A 13,422-nucleotide genomic window follows, 5' to 3' on the forward strand; every position below is an offset into this window, starting at 1 on the left:
GTCCGTGTTTAACAGAAGAGGGTTTTTTTTCCCCCTGCCATGATAGTTAGTCTACAACACCTGCATGCTTTAATATACAGTACACAGTACACACACATTTAAACGTGCTGAAAACCTGCTCTTTCATCAGATGTTTTGGGTGTATTGCATTGTCAATAGTATTGATGTAAAGTGTCAAATATGTCACTAAGCTATGGAGATTGTGGAGCTAAGTGTTCTGGAAATGAATAGTCTTGATCAGACTGTCCTTTTCAATGTCCATTTTTTTTGTTTTCATTTTTTAAGTTTGTCTTCTGATGCAGTTTCTTGCAATGTAGGCCTACAGCTTGCAAAATGATAATGTTTGATTTTTATCATAAAATGTGTTTGTGTTTCAGACTTGTGGCATGCTCATTTTGTGTAAAAAATTTTTACATTAAAACTTTGTATATATTCTGTTATAAAATATTTTGACATTTAAAAAAATATAAATCTATATTATATTTTAGATTTTGTGCTCACAAACCGTAATTTTAAGACAACTATCCTAAATATTTTTGAGCCTTTCACTATTGAAATATTCATTTGCCATATCAGGAAAGCATTATTTAAAATCTAGCCTACTGATGTTTCATTTCCATGGAAACCCTGTAAATAGGCTAATACTATTATTTTGAAGGGATAGTTTACCTCAAACAATTTCATTTCGACCAAATATGTCTTGTTTCTTCCATGGAACACAAAAGGAGAAGTTGGGCAGAATGACAGTCTCAGTCACCACTCGCTTTAATAGTGACAGACTTTCTGTGTCCAACATCTTTTGTATTCCACTGAAGAAAGTTCCTCAGACTTTTTTTTTTCTTTAAATATCTCGATTCGGTGGTTGTTCTTTAATTCAGGTTATCTAAATTGACATTACATGCATTTAACATATTAAACGTAATATTTTTTACTTGTAAATGGTGAGTATAGCCTATTGGAAAATATTCAAGCGTGTTTTGGGTAATAAGATGTTTGTTTTGGATTTAGAACCTGAGTGCACAAAGGACATCTGCGTCATGGGTAGGCTACTTTAGGCTACTCTTAATCTATTACTGTTGGGGGTAATTTTACTTTTAATAATCCTACTTGCTGTATGAATGGACTAAAAACACTTTGAAAGTCTATGAGTTAGCCTATTTTTGCTAAACTACGCCAGCACACTTGAAACCCGCCCTTCTGCGCGGTACTAGGCGGATGAAACCGAGTTGCTCTGGGGAAAAGGCGAGAGAGGAAATGCCATGCCATCGCCTCGGTGCTCAAATTTCCCTACGCGTAGACTGCTGCTGTTAAAGGAGCCGTTACCAATTTCATATTGCTCTCTCCATTTGTGTTATGTAGTCATAGTGCGACATGCGAGAGAACAAGCTGTTACATTCGCCTTTGCTTAATCGTCTGGAGACTGAAACTGCTGCCACAAAGTGTCTCCTCCTTCCTACCGCTGATATGACAGTCTCCACAGCAGCACAGAGACGCGGCACTGGCGCGGATGCCTGAAAATGCGCTAAAAGGTTCGTTTGTTGTTTAGCTTTTCAAGCTTTGAATTTTACCGTGTTTGAGCAAAGCAAAACGCCTTTTCCCACTCGTATCAGGCTTGAAGAACAGGATTAAATTTTGTCATTGACTCGTGTCTTCCCGGTGATGTGGCCAAATTCAGGTAATTTCTATAAAATACTGTTTGTTTTGAGAAGCTTACTTTAGGGCTTTAGCCGGTCAAATACGTCTTAAGGTTTTTTTTTTTTCTAAAGTGTTTTGGCAGCTATTGTAATCACAAGTAGCCTTGGCTAGGCATCGGCTTTTCGTTTAGTTTCTTTGTTGTTTATGTATAAAGTCGCTTCTTCCGGAACAGCAGATCTGTCATTGCTGTAGAATTTGAGCAAAAACACCAGACAATGGAGAAGGATAATGTCAAGTAAAATACAAATGGTGGGGATTTTGATTCATCCCAGCGAGTCGAATCTTTTTATCCGTTCAGTGACCCCTAAGTTACATCGTTACGCCAGGTCGCGACACATGAATGTCTTTTTAATATGAAAAGTTTGTCTTTACTAGACCTACTCACCCTCAGGTTGTTCCAAACCTGTATGAGGTTCTTTCTTCTGTTGAACACAAAAAAAAATTATATTTTAAAGAATGTGTTGACAGACAGTTGACTGGGTGCCATTGACTTAGTTTAGTAGGAAAAAACAATACTATGGTAGTCACTGTCTGGTTACCATGCCAACCTTATTAAATACGTCTTCCTTTGCGTACAACAGAAGAAAGAAACCAATTCACTGACATGAAAGATTACGAGAAGAACAAAAAACGACTACATCCAGATTTGTTGTAGGTTGTGGACAAATGTTCAATTGGTTAATATTAAGTTAGGCTACAGATGAAACAAACTGAAACATTTCTAAGGTGGATGTGACCAATAACCCTTCCCCCTCTGGTCCACTTGAACTTGAAAAGTAAACAAAGAGGGGTTTGACAAGTTCGTACTAGAACTCACTTTTGTAGCTCCACCTAATATTTTGCATGGTTTTCTATATTTTAAAAATTCTGTTCTGTTTGTATGGAAAATGTTTTAAATGGATCTTTGTTCAATAAGATTTTTTTTTGTGTTGGTTATATAGAATATACAAGAATGTGTTTCCCTGCTCTTCTGGTGCTGAGAGCCCAAAGCCGCCCGGATCAGGTGGAAAAACCCAGACGGCAGTGACTTGATTACCATCATTTAGGAAACATGGCACCTCAACAACCTTCCAGCACAGAGGAGCAGGCGGGGGAGCTAGATGAGCCTGAATCTGAGGGAGAGAAACAAGGACCAGGACCCCCTTCTGATCAAGATCATCCAGCTACCTGCGAAGCTCCAGATGGAGGCTGGGGGTGGGTGGTCCTGGTGGCTACCATCGTTGTCTTAGCTCTGACACTGGCCTTCCCTGCATGCATTGGTATTTTCTACTTAGATCTTCAGGAAGAATTTAACGCCAGTAACAGTGAGACATCTTGGGTGCCATCAATAATGACGTCAGTTCTGCATGCCGGAGGTAAGAATGTGATATAGTCAGTTTTTGTTTAAAAAATGCTTAATCAGTTTGTAATTTCTTCTCCACTAGCACAACCAAACAAAATTGCAAAAATAATCAGAACGGTTTCCTGAACACTTTGCACATCTACCATTGGTCGGACAAACAAGAAGTCCCACCCCAAAACTTACGAGGCAATGTGGTGAAATCAGGCAGTTTAAAAAACCGAGCATTATTCTGAAAGTGCCACAGAGTCACAGTGTTTACACTTTTTGGGAGAATAATCCTTCAAATGGCTTTCTTATAGTTAGGGTTTGAGTGTCTCTTAATTGAAATTTAACTTGCAAAAATACCTCCACTCCAGAGACGTGTTACTTTTCCAGCAATTGTATTAAAAAGAAACACTAATCAACAATTTAATTAGATTACCAAATGATTTAACTCCGCCCCTCTCTTATTTGTATTCAGTAAGTTTATACTCCTTTTTTAACCTTTCAGTATTCTTAACTTTGGGGTGATTCTGGGGGTCAAAATGAACCAAAAACAAAAAGTGTAACTTGTGTAAAAAACAGATTCACTGAAATTTTTTTTCCAAAGACTAGCAGTGGGTTAATAATGCATATATTTTACATGCAGTAAATCAAAGGAGCACTAGGCCTATGCATAATTTGTTTAATCAGATGTCTTTCTCTTCATCGGGTAACTGCACTGAATGCATAAGTATGCAATTCATTTAGCGTTAAAAAAAATATTTTGGAGTAGATATGCTATAAAAAAAAACATATTTTCTCTCCACTGTGAGAAGGAAGTTATGGTCATTATCTGATTAAGCTACAGTGCCTTGCAAAGGTGTTAATACCCCTTCCTTTTTCACATTTTGTTATGTGGCTGCCTTATGTTAAACTACTTTAGATTACTTTTTTTTTCACATCAATCTACAGTCCATACATCATAATGACAAAGCAAAAAACTATTTTGTGACAACTTTATTAAAAAGGAAAAACTGAAATAAGTACATTTGCATTAGCATTTGTACCCTTAATGCAGTACTTAGTTGAAGCACCTTTACAGTCTCAAATCTTTTTGGGTATGATGCAGCAAAGTTTGCACATCAGCATTTGGCGATTTTCTGCCATTCTTCTCAGGTCCTCTCAAGCTCTGTGAGATTGGATGGGAACCATTGGTGCACTGGCCAGCCATTTTCAGGTTTCTCCAGGGATGTTCGATTGGGTTCAAGCTCCAAGTGGGGTTACATGTCTTCACTGAGGAGAGGCTTGAGTCTGGCCACTCTGCCATAAAACCCAGATAAGTGGATTGTTGCAGTGATGTTTGTCCTTCTGTAAGTTCCTCCTATCTCCATGATCATGGAGCTCCACTAGAGTGACCATCAGCTTCTTGGTCACCACTCTAACCAAGTCACTTCACCATTGATTCCTCAGTTTGGCAAGGAGGCCAGTTCTAAGAAGAGTCCTACTTGTTCACATCTTCTTCCATTAAGGATTATGGAGGCTAAATGATTCTGTGAACCTTCAATGCAGCTGAGTTCTTCCCCAGATCTGTGTCTTGACACAATCCTGTCTCTGAGCTCTACCGGCAGTTCTTTTGACCTCGTGGCTTGGTTTTTGCCAATTACCAGCTGTTAGACCTTTTATTGAGAGGTGTGTGCCTTTCCAAATCATACCCATTCAGTCTAATATGCCACAGGTTAACTCCACTCAAAATGAAGTAACATCTACTAGTGACATTGGAATGCTCCTGAGCTAAATTTAAATGATCCCAGAAAAGGGTAGGAATACTTATGCAATGTAATTATTTCATATATATATATATATTATATATATATATATAATTGTGCAAAGTTATCCAAATCTGTTTTTTTTTTTTTTTTTTGCTCTGTCATAATTGTGTATGGAGTGTAGATTGATGTGGAAATAAAGTTATTTAAAGAGGTTTAGCATTCAAGTCTGCAACATAACAAAATGTGAAAAGAATGAAGGGGTACAAAGACTTTCGCAAGGCAATGTAAATTAGATCCAACAGACAGGGTTATTAAAAGTCATTATACCCTTATCATACCCTTACAGCGATAGTCATTGTAGCAGTCATAGTCATAATAAAAAAAAAGAGGCTACAGCTAGAGCCAACATTTATTACACACACTTAAGTGTACCTCTTGAACTGCAATGTGTCAATTACTTGTATGTTGATATTTGCTTAACATATTTGAACAAGGCAGTACATTGTTTAGGTAGTTTATTGATGGTGTTTTGAGTAGCTGGTTTTTGAAAATGATTAAGTAGTTTTTTTTTACTGTAAGCATTTTTCTTCCAGGTCCTCTGTGTAGTGTGCTGGTGGAGCGCTTCGGTTGCCGGGCGACAGTAATGTTTGGGGGAGTGCTGAGTGGTTTGGGGATGGTGGTCAGCTCTTTCTCACATTCAATAGTTCACTTATACATCACTACTGGGGTCATCACAGGTCAGTAAGTCCCCAGAGGAAGTGATTATGACATATTGCTTGATCTGTATATGAAAGAGCAACAACAGTGATTACATAAACGTCATTGTGATTATATAAAGAGTTATCACTAAGCGCTTTACCGCCTGACATGAATAAGAATATGAATACAAATATGATGTAGTTAATTCTTGAGCACACAATAATCCTGCTTATGATCAGCATGGCTGTTATTTGGCTACAGGCATTCAGACCAACACTACTACTGAGAGTGTGATGCTGTTTTAATTATGTGTGTTTTATTAAAATGACCACCCACAAAGATAGTTCCAGATGTTAAAAATGGATGTACTGTAGCATAAAGCGGCAAAATAAATGTAAATGATCAAATAAATGTATTATTTATAAGTTTCTAAATTTGTATTAATATAAATAAAAAATATATAAATAATATCAATATTAAGTATATATTTAATATTAAATCAAAATACATTAAATTAAATATTTGGTCATTAATATTATTATTAATTAAATAGATAATAAATAAATGTATTTACATTTACAGCTCTGATAGTTGACAAGCAAATAATACATGATCATTTATTTTATATTATTGATTGATTATTATTAGATAATATAATATTGATTATCATATTGTTTAATCGTAACTAAATGTGTTATTTAAACACTCATCTACAGTTACAGATTTTATGTATTTATTATTCATTGATGATTATTTAGTACAGTGAACTTCAGTTTTGTTTTGTAGTTTGTAATTCAGTTAACAAGTTTGTAATCCATCAGTCAGTTCTTTATAATGCATGACCCTCTGTTTGTTTTACAGGTTTGGGCTTCTGTTTCAGCTTCCAGCCCGCTGTCACCATACTTGGCCACTACTTTGTGCGCCGTCGTCCTTTTGCCAATGCGATGTCCTCCACTGGTACTGCTCTGGGTCTGTGTACATTGCCCTTTTTAGGTGACTATCTACAGAGTAAGCTGGGCTGGAGAGGAAGCTTTCTGGTGCTTGGCGCTGTGCTGCTCAACTGCTGTGTTTGTGGAGCTGTTATGAGACCGCTCAGGCCTCGCAAGCCCAAAAACTCAGAGGTGATGAGCAACAGTCCCATATCCCCAGGCAAAAAGGGATGTGTGCCAGGAATCTGTCAGAGCTTAACATCGTTCCCCAGAAAACACATGGCCTTTGACCTCTTCTGCAGCAACCTGCGATTTCGGGTGTTTTCATTGGGCATCACTTGGATGATGCTGGGGTTTGTGGTGCCACTTATTTTCCTGGTCCCGTATGCATCAGATCACATGGATCCAAGCCGAGCCGCCCTGCTGCTTTCCATCCTAGGTTTTGTCAACATCTTTGTGCGGCCTCCCGCCGGAGTGCTCTTCAGCCTATCCTGGTTTAAAGGTCGACACATCTACGTTTTCTCAGTCGCACTTCTAATAAATGGACTCAGTAATAGTATCTGCTGCATTGCTCCCTATTTCAATGTGCTGTTAATTTACGTGCTGATCTACGGACTGTCCATGAGCGTGGTAGGCTCACTGATGTTCACCGTCCTGATGGATACAGTGGAAATGAGTCGATTCCCGTCTGCGCTCGGCCTTCTGTCTATCATGGAAAGCGTCACACTGCTGATAGGACCTCCCCTCGCAGGTAACTTGAAAACTTTGTGTTTTGAATTATGTGTAGTGTAAGTCGACAGCACCGTCACTGCCTGTATATGTACGACTCAAATGAGGTGTGTTCAAGTCCTCCTGGGGAGTTCGTATTTAAGCGTTGGAGAGTCGTAATTATGAGTTTAAGAGGTACGTTTAAGTCACTTTTGTCGGCGCAAGATGGCGGTGTACCTTCTCTTATCTCCGGTACACATTGTATGATATTGGGCTGTCCTAGACGAAAGATGACCAGTCGTGGCTCCTACATCGTACAGCGAGAGAGGTTCAAATACGGCCGTTGTCACGGTCTTGCGACCAAAGATAGCCTGCGACTCATTGTGTTTGCTGCTACAACCTACGTTTACTGACTAGCCAAAAAAACGCAACATGAATTGGCGTATTAATCAACACGACGTGGAGCTAAATTTAACACTACTTATTCTTAGTCCATATTCTCCTCTTTCGCTTCCTCTTTTTTTCTGCGCACATAATAACCACAATTGCAAAAATGCAAAAAAAAATGTTTACCACTAGTGCATGCTGTTGATGCTTTATTCTTCTCTAACTTGCACCGTAACCTACAATTCTATAGGTGTCATCATCGTACAGTCTACATACATGACGTACCCAAGTTTATTAGACCCATGTCATTCAGAACAATGATTGTGCATCAGGTGTGTTTTACTTTTAATGTTTTTAATTAATTTCTGAAAAATTACCGTCCACTAGAGATGTTGCATCCAATGATGTTTCTCAGTGACACGCTCCCAACTCGTAAACTCTGAGCTCAAAGAAAATCCAGAGTTTCTCGCTCATAATTATGACTGTGGTGGCGTTAATGTTCGTTCAGCTATGACTTGAATGCACAAGGCATCTAAACTCCAGAGACCATCTGTTGAAAACAGACAGGGAATGTTTTAAATGTGGTCTTGCTGGTGTTTCAACATTTGTTGCTGCCCTAGACTTGAGACAACAAGTATAGTTTCCATAGATATAGCAAGGGCGTTTCTAGCTTTTCATCATTAGTAGGATATTCAGGTCTAGCAACACCCCTGTTAAACAAAATATGTTGTGACTTGAAATACTTTTGGAGAGGTGGAAAGTAAACTGCATTTATAGCTACTGTGCATTCAGCTTTATGACCTGATATTTATTGAGAGCCTATTTAGAACCGTTGTTCTTCAGTTGTCATAACACTTGACCATTTAGATTTGCTGAATCTGTCTCTTTTTTGAAAACTTTTTTTAAGACTTGTGTGAATGTTTTATTTTTTAATATATGATTTTTGAGACACTTTATAATGCTTTTTTGCTAAAGGTGCTATACATATTTTTTATTTGTATTTCTTTTGTTATTTCAAACTGTGCAGCACTCAACTCTACAAACAGCTTGACTTTTACGTAAAGTCACGTCTATTTTAAAAAAAGAGTGTTACACTTTTTTTTCTAAAGTTTGAAAAAAAAAATTTTTTTTAAATCCTCTACAGCTGTATGACCATATGCCTTTTATTGTCATTTATATTTATTATTTCAAAATAAACCAAGTAAAGATTTAGTAAAGAAATAGTGACCAGTAACAGTACCTACAAAATAGACTTTGTTACACATTCATAACAATTTTACCCTAAAATCTTGATAAAAAAATTCTGAACACAAAATGTGTTTACCTAAAAATCCAGCTGCTCTTATCCCAAGATAAGATCCTGCTTGGATCAGGAAATCATCATAATTTCCTGTCATGTCTCAACTGTCCTGTCAAAGTAAAGTCCCATAAATGTTTTTTAAAGGCATTCCCAACCATTCTTGCCATATAAAGAACTAGATGTACCGCATCGCGGTACAAAATATGACCGCCGCTCAGGCCTGCACTGGCTTTCCACAAAAATAAATGACGTGGAGTAATTTGGCTGTATTGCGTGTTTATGTATATACCTAAAAAAAGTAGTAGTATGTGCATGTCTGTCTGTCTGTGTGTGTGTGTGTGTGTTTGTGTATGTGTGTGTCTGTGTGTGTGTGTGTGTGTGTGTCTGTGCGTGTATGTATGTGTGCGTACATGTGTGCGTATGTGTGTTTGTGTGTGTGTGTCTGTGCATGTGGATTTGTATGTGTGTGTATGGGTGTGTGTCTGTGCGTGTGGATGTCAGTGTGTGTGCATGCTTGCGTTTGTTTGTATTCCTGCATGTGTGTGTGTGACAGTATCATCCTAAACCAGCAACCCTTCGCTCAACAGCACCATCTACAGGCCGATGAGTGTACAGTCACTAAATGTGCACATAAATGAATTTATTTTATATCCCCCCATGGATGAAATTCTACGAAACTTAGCAGAGGATACCCCCAGAGGATGTCAAGTTAGTCATACACATGAAATATGGTGCAGTTCTGAACATCTCCACTGAAGATAGGGGCGATTAAAGCAGAATAATATTGCAGTTTCATTTTTTATGGGAGGGGCGCAAATCACAAATGAGTGATTATGGGCTAGGTTGATGTGGGCCCTTAAGAGCAACATACCATAAAAATTTCTTCATCCTCGGTGCCACGGTTCAGGTAGTTATTTAGGAAAAACTGCATTTTTTGGGGTTTGGGGGGGCCCAGCGCGCGGGGGGGGGGGAGTGGCCCCCGGGGACCAAACAAAATTTTTCCGTAGAAGTCTAGTGGGGCTACATGCCCACCAAATTTCATGTTCCCCGGTGTTTCGGTGTCCCTGGTATCGTTGACGAAAAATTTACGGGGGCCCCAGCGCAGGGGGGGAAGTGGCCCCCGGGGACCAAACAAAATTTTTCCGTAAAAGTCTAGTAGACCAACATACCATAAAAATTTCTTCATCCTTGGTGCCACGGTTCAGGTAGTTATTTAGGAAAAACTGCATTTTTTTGGGTTTGGGGGGGCCCAGCGCGGGGGGGGGAGTGGCCCCCGGGGACCAAACGAAATTTTTCCGTAGAAGTCTAGTGGGGCTACATGCCCACCAAATTTCATGTTCCCCGGTGCTTCGGTGTCCCTGGTATCGTTGACGAAAAATTCAGTAAGGTGACGAAAAAAAAAAAAAAAAAAAACTTTGACAATCCCTATATGACCGCTTTCGCTAGCTACGCTAGCGGCGCTCATAATAAATCACTATGATAAAGAATGAAACATATGTGATTGTGTAACTATCTGTGAGGGAGTGTGTGCCTGTGTTTGAGTAAATAGTGTAATGTATTCTCCATTGTAACAGCATTAATCTGGATTTGCCTGTTAGTGGGAGCGGAGGCTGTGTACTCAATCTGGTCAAGCTTAACTGGCTCTTTCTCACACAGAAATGTCATTATTAGTTGAGCCAAGCACAACCTAGCACCTTGGAGTGCTACTACAGTAATACACATATGTTTGGCTTGGCTTATCTTAGAAAAAATGGGGTGGGGCTACATAAGGTCTTAAAGCTTCACAAACAGTCTTTTCAACCACACAGTATCGTTATTTCTGTGTTGCAAATATTCATATTATCACAGAAGTACTGGGATAAAAGTTTATAGTTCAGATATAAACAGTATTTAAACAAGTGAAGTCTTTATGAGGGAGTCAAAACATAAATAAATATTCAGATTAAAGCAACACTTAGGAACATTTTTTACCATAAAATAATGTTTCCAAAATCGTATCAGTGGTTCATCAAGTCGTAACAGGGTGAAAGGCACTTCTGGGTTCGCTTTGCAGCCCTATATCGGCTATAACCACACTATGCAAGTTTGCCAAACCGGGTCGCGTTTCTGTAGTTCGAATGAGACATAAGAAAACTACAAATTTGACTTGCTTTACGTCAAGCGTTACAATAGTCATTATTTACTTTTTCTTCGTTTCTGATGTCGCAGTACATCTTGCTTTCATGAAATCATGCAACTCACATCAAATACTCTACCTAGTCTGTGGACATCGTTCATTCAAAGCCGGTGCTGGATAAACAGCGAGCGTGCGTGCGACAGTAGGCTGCGGGCGGCAGCGGTAATGGACAATTCCGCTTCCAACCTGTAGGGTGACCGAAGAGGAAAAGTTCCTTGGTGCTTTAATTAAACATTTCAAATAGACTGAAGCAATTAACATTTTGTCAGAACCTCCAGAATTTCATGTTATTTTGTTTAGTTGTCTGAATCGTAGGATAATCGTGATCTGATCTCTGTTTGAAGAAAAAAAAATCATGGTTTTGACAAAAATATTAAGCAGCACAACTGCTTTCAACATTGATATTAATAAGAACCATTATTAAGAAATGAGCACCAATAATAACTGATCAAAATTGTTTACCAAATAAGCATGATTTCTGAAGGTTCATGTGACACTGAAGGCTGGACTGGCTGCTGAAAATTCATCTTTGCCATCACTTTAAATTGTAGTAATATTTCACAGTATTACGGTTTTACTGTATCATTGATCAAATAAATGCAGCCGTAGTGAGAAGAAGAGACTTAATTATTCCAAACTTGTGACCAGGAGTGTATAGGTTAATTTACAGTTTTTTTGTTTTGTTTTTACTTCTCTAGATATGAAAGGAACTGTTAAATGTTATTATAACCCTGCACCTGTGTTACAGGATTGCTTGTGGACAGAACCGGACAGTACCCATACATGTTCCTGGCCTGCAGCATCTCTGTGGCCTTATCAGCTCTTTTCCTGATGGTTTCGTTTTACTGGCTGGACTCCCGTGATGCAGCCCAGAAGAACAGTTTACCAGCGCCTGGGTCTCCAGCTAAACCTGCAATCAATATATCCACAGACTGCCAGTACAGCAGTGTGCCTACAGATGGGGACAACACAAATAACCCATCATCAGAAGCATAAAACATCACAAATGTATGACCTGGATCAGAGTTATTTATGTTTTTGCAATTATGATCCATATCAGGTACAAAAATATGTTACCCGATTTCTTGGTATCATAGAATGTGCTGTTTATAACTGTATCATTTCAGTGAGTGTCAAACCCTGGTTGTTTTGTACTTTGTTTTATGACACTTGCATTTGTAAAGGTCCTGGTCTCACGTCACTGGTTTGCCTTATACAGTATATGCCATGGCGAAACAATGCCATCCGTTAAAGCTTAACTCAAGAAAATATTTGAAACGCTTCTAAAATGACTGAACGTTGAAGTTATTTGCCCAGGAAATTAAGCTATTTGAAGTCAGGGATTTTTTCATCTCATGCCTTTAATATTAATTTTCTTCATTTTTTAAGACGTTTCTTATGCTCACCAATGCTGCATTTATTTGATCAAAAAAATAAATAAAACAGTAATATATCGAAATGTTATTACAATTTAAAATAACTGTTTTCTATTTTAATATATTTTGAAATCAAAGCCATTATTACAGTCTAATGTTATATGATCTTTCAGTAATCATTGTAATATGCTGATGTTGTGCTCAAGAAATATTTAATATTATCTTATTCTCAATATTTTAGTGGAAACAGTGATATATTTTTTCTGTATACTTTGATGAATAGAAAGTTCAAAAGAATAACATTTATTTGAAAGACATTTTATAAAACACAATATAAATGTCATCAATGTCGCTTTTTTAATGCATCCTTCCTGAATAAAACTATTGATTTCTTAAAAAAAAAAAAAATAATCTTACCAACCCCAAACTTCTATATTACACTGTTGTTTTATACATCATTTGTGTCATAAGACCCATGCACTGAAAAACCTGACCCTTATTGGAAGATTGTTGGTCTAATGTCTACAAATTCAGTACTGTATAATAAATCAGGAGAAAATAGTTTTGCTGTTTTTCCACGTGGGCTCTAAAAGCTTTCTCAGTACAAGTACAGACCCTTTTTAACCAAGACACATTTAAAACAAAGACTTTTTCCTGTTCTCAGTGAGTGCTTGGGTATGAGAAAACTTAAAATATGTGCCCTTAGGGTGTTTGTGAGGTTCAAGGATTATACTGAATGAGATTGTGTTTGTGCAAAGGGCCCATTTTTAATGTGTCACATTTCACTTTGTGCTGATTTAAATGTAAACTCTCTTGTTGTTGCTCTGTTATTGTGTTACTTTACCAAAGCAAATGACCAGCTTCTAAAAGCTAATAGGGCTGTGAGCCCCCTGAGAGAGTATCATTGATTGTACAATGTGTAATATAAAGTATTTACTATAATAAAATAGTTTATTTCTATACTCAATTTAAATATAAAACTAAGATGTATGCAGAAAAATGCAATGCCTTTTTCTTTTGCTATCAATAAACAAGCAGAATTATTGTTTGGCTTTTTTTTTCACTTTTTATTTAATGCTT

The 13,422-nt window shown here is 37.8% G+C and overlaps 1 protein-coding gene across 3 annotated transcripts; it reads left to right on the plus strand.

Annotated features, from left to right (window-relative positions):
- Nucleotides 1-1,210: 1,210 nt before the first annotated feature.
- On the plus strand, nt 1,211-13,386 carry slc16a5a (solute carrier family 16 member 5a). 3 transcript variants are annotated; one of them, XM_081393701.1, is made up of 6 exons: nt 1,224-1,529; nt 1,611-1,675; nt 2,637-3,050; nt 5,361-5,504; nt 6,328-7,146; nt 11,715-13,386. In XM_081393701.1, exons 3-6 carry the CDS (start codon nt 2,747-2,749, stop codon nt 11,960-11,962), a joined length of 1,515 nt encoding a protein of 504 aa, XP_081249827.1. In that variant the 5' UTR covers nt 1,224-1,529; nt 1,611-1,675; nt 2,637-2,746; the 3' UTR covers nt 11,963-13,386. The 3 variants fall into 3 exon arrangements, with proteins under 3 accessions (XP_081249825.1, XP_081249827.1, XP_081249826.1); XM_081393699.1 differs by lacking the exon at nt 1,611-1,675 and having other exon boundaries at nt 1,211-1,529; XM_081393700.1 differs by having other exon boundaries at nt 1,224-1,675.
- Nucleotides 13,387-13,422: the final 36 nt, after the last annotated feature.

Source organism: Scardinius erythrophthalmus, assembly GCF_964197995.2.
Source record: "Scardinius erythrophthalmus genome assembly, chromosome: 18".
NCBI classification, from domain to species: Eukaryota; Metazoa; Chordata; class Actinopteri; order Cypriniformes; family Leuciscidae; genus Scardinius; species Scardinius erythrophthalmus.

Excerpts from the sequence above, each read along its gene's own strand:
- slc16a5a (XM_081393699.1), top strand. The coding sequence starts at position 2,747 with ATGGCACCTCAACAACCTTCCAGCACAGAGGAGCAGGCGGGGGAGCTA. Across the intron at positions 3,051-5,360 it reads GTCAGTTCTGCATGCCGGAG|GTCCTCTGTGTAGTGTGCTG; the intron begins GTAAGAATGTGA and ends TTTTTCTTCCAG. Across the intron at positions 5,505-6,327 it reads CACTACTGGGGTCATCACAG|GTTTGGGCTTCTGTTTCAGC; the intron begins GTCAGTAAGTCC and ends TTTGTTTTACAG.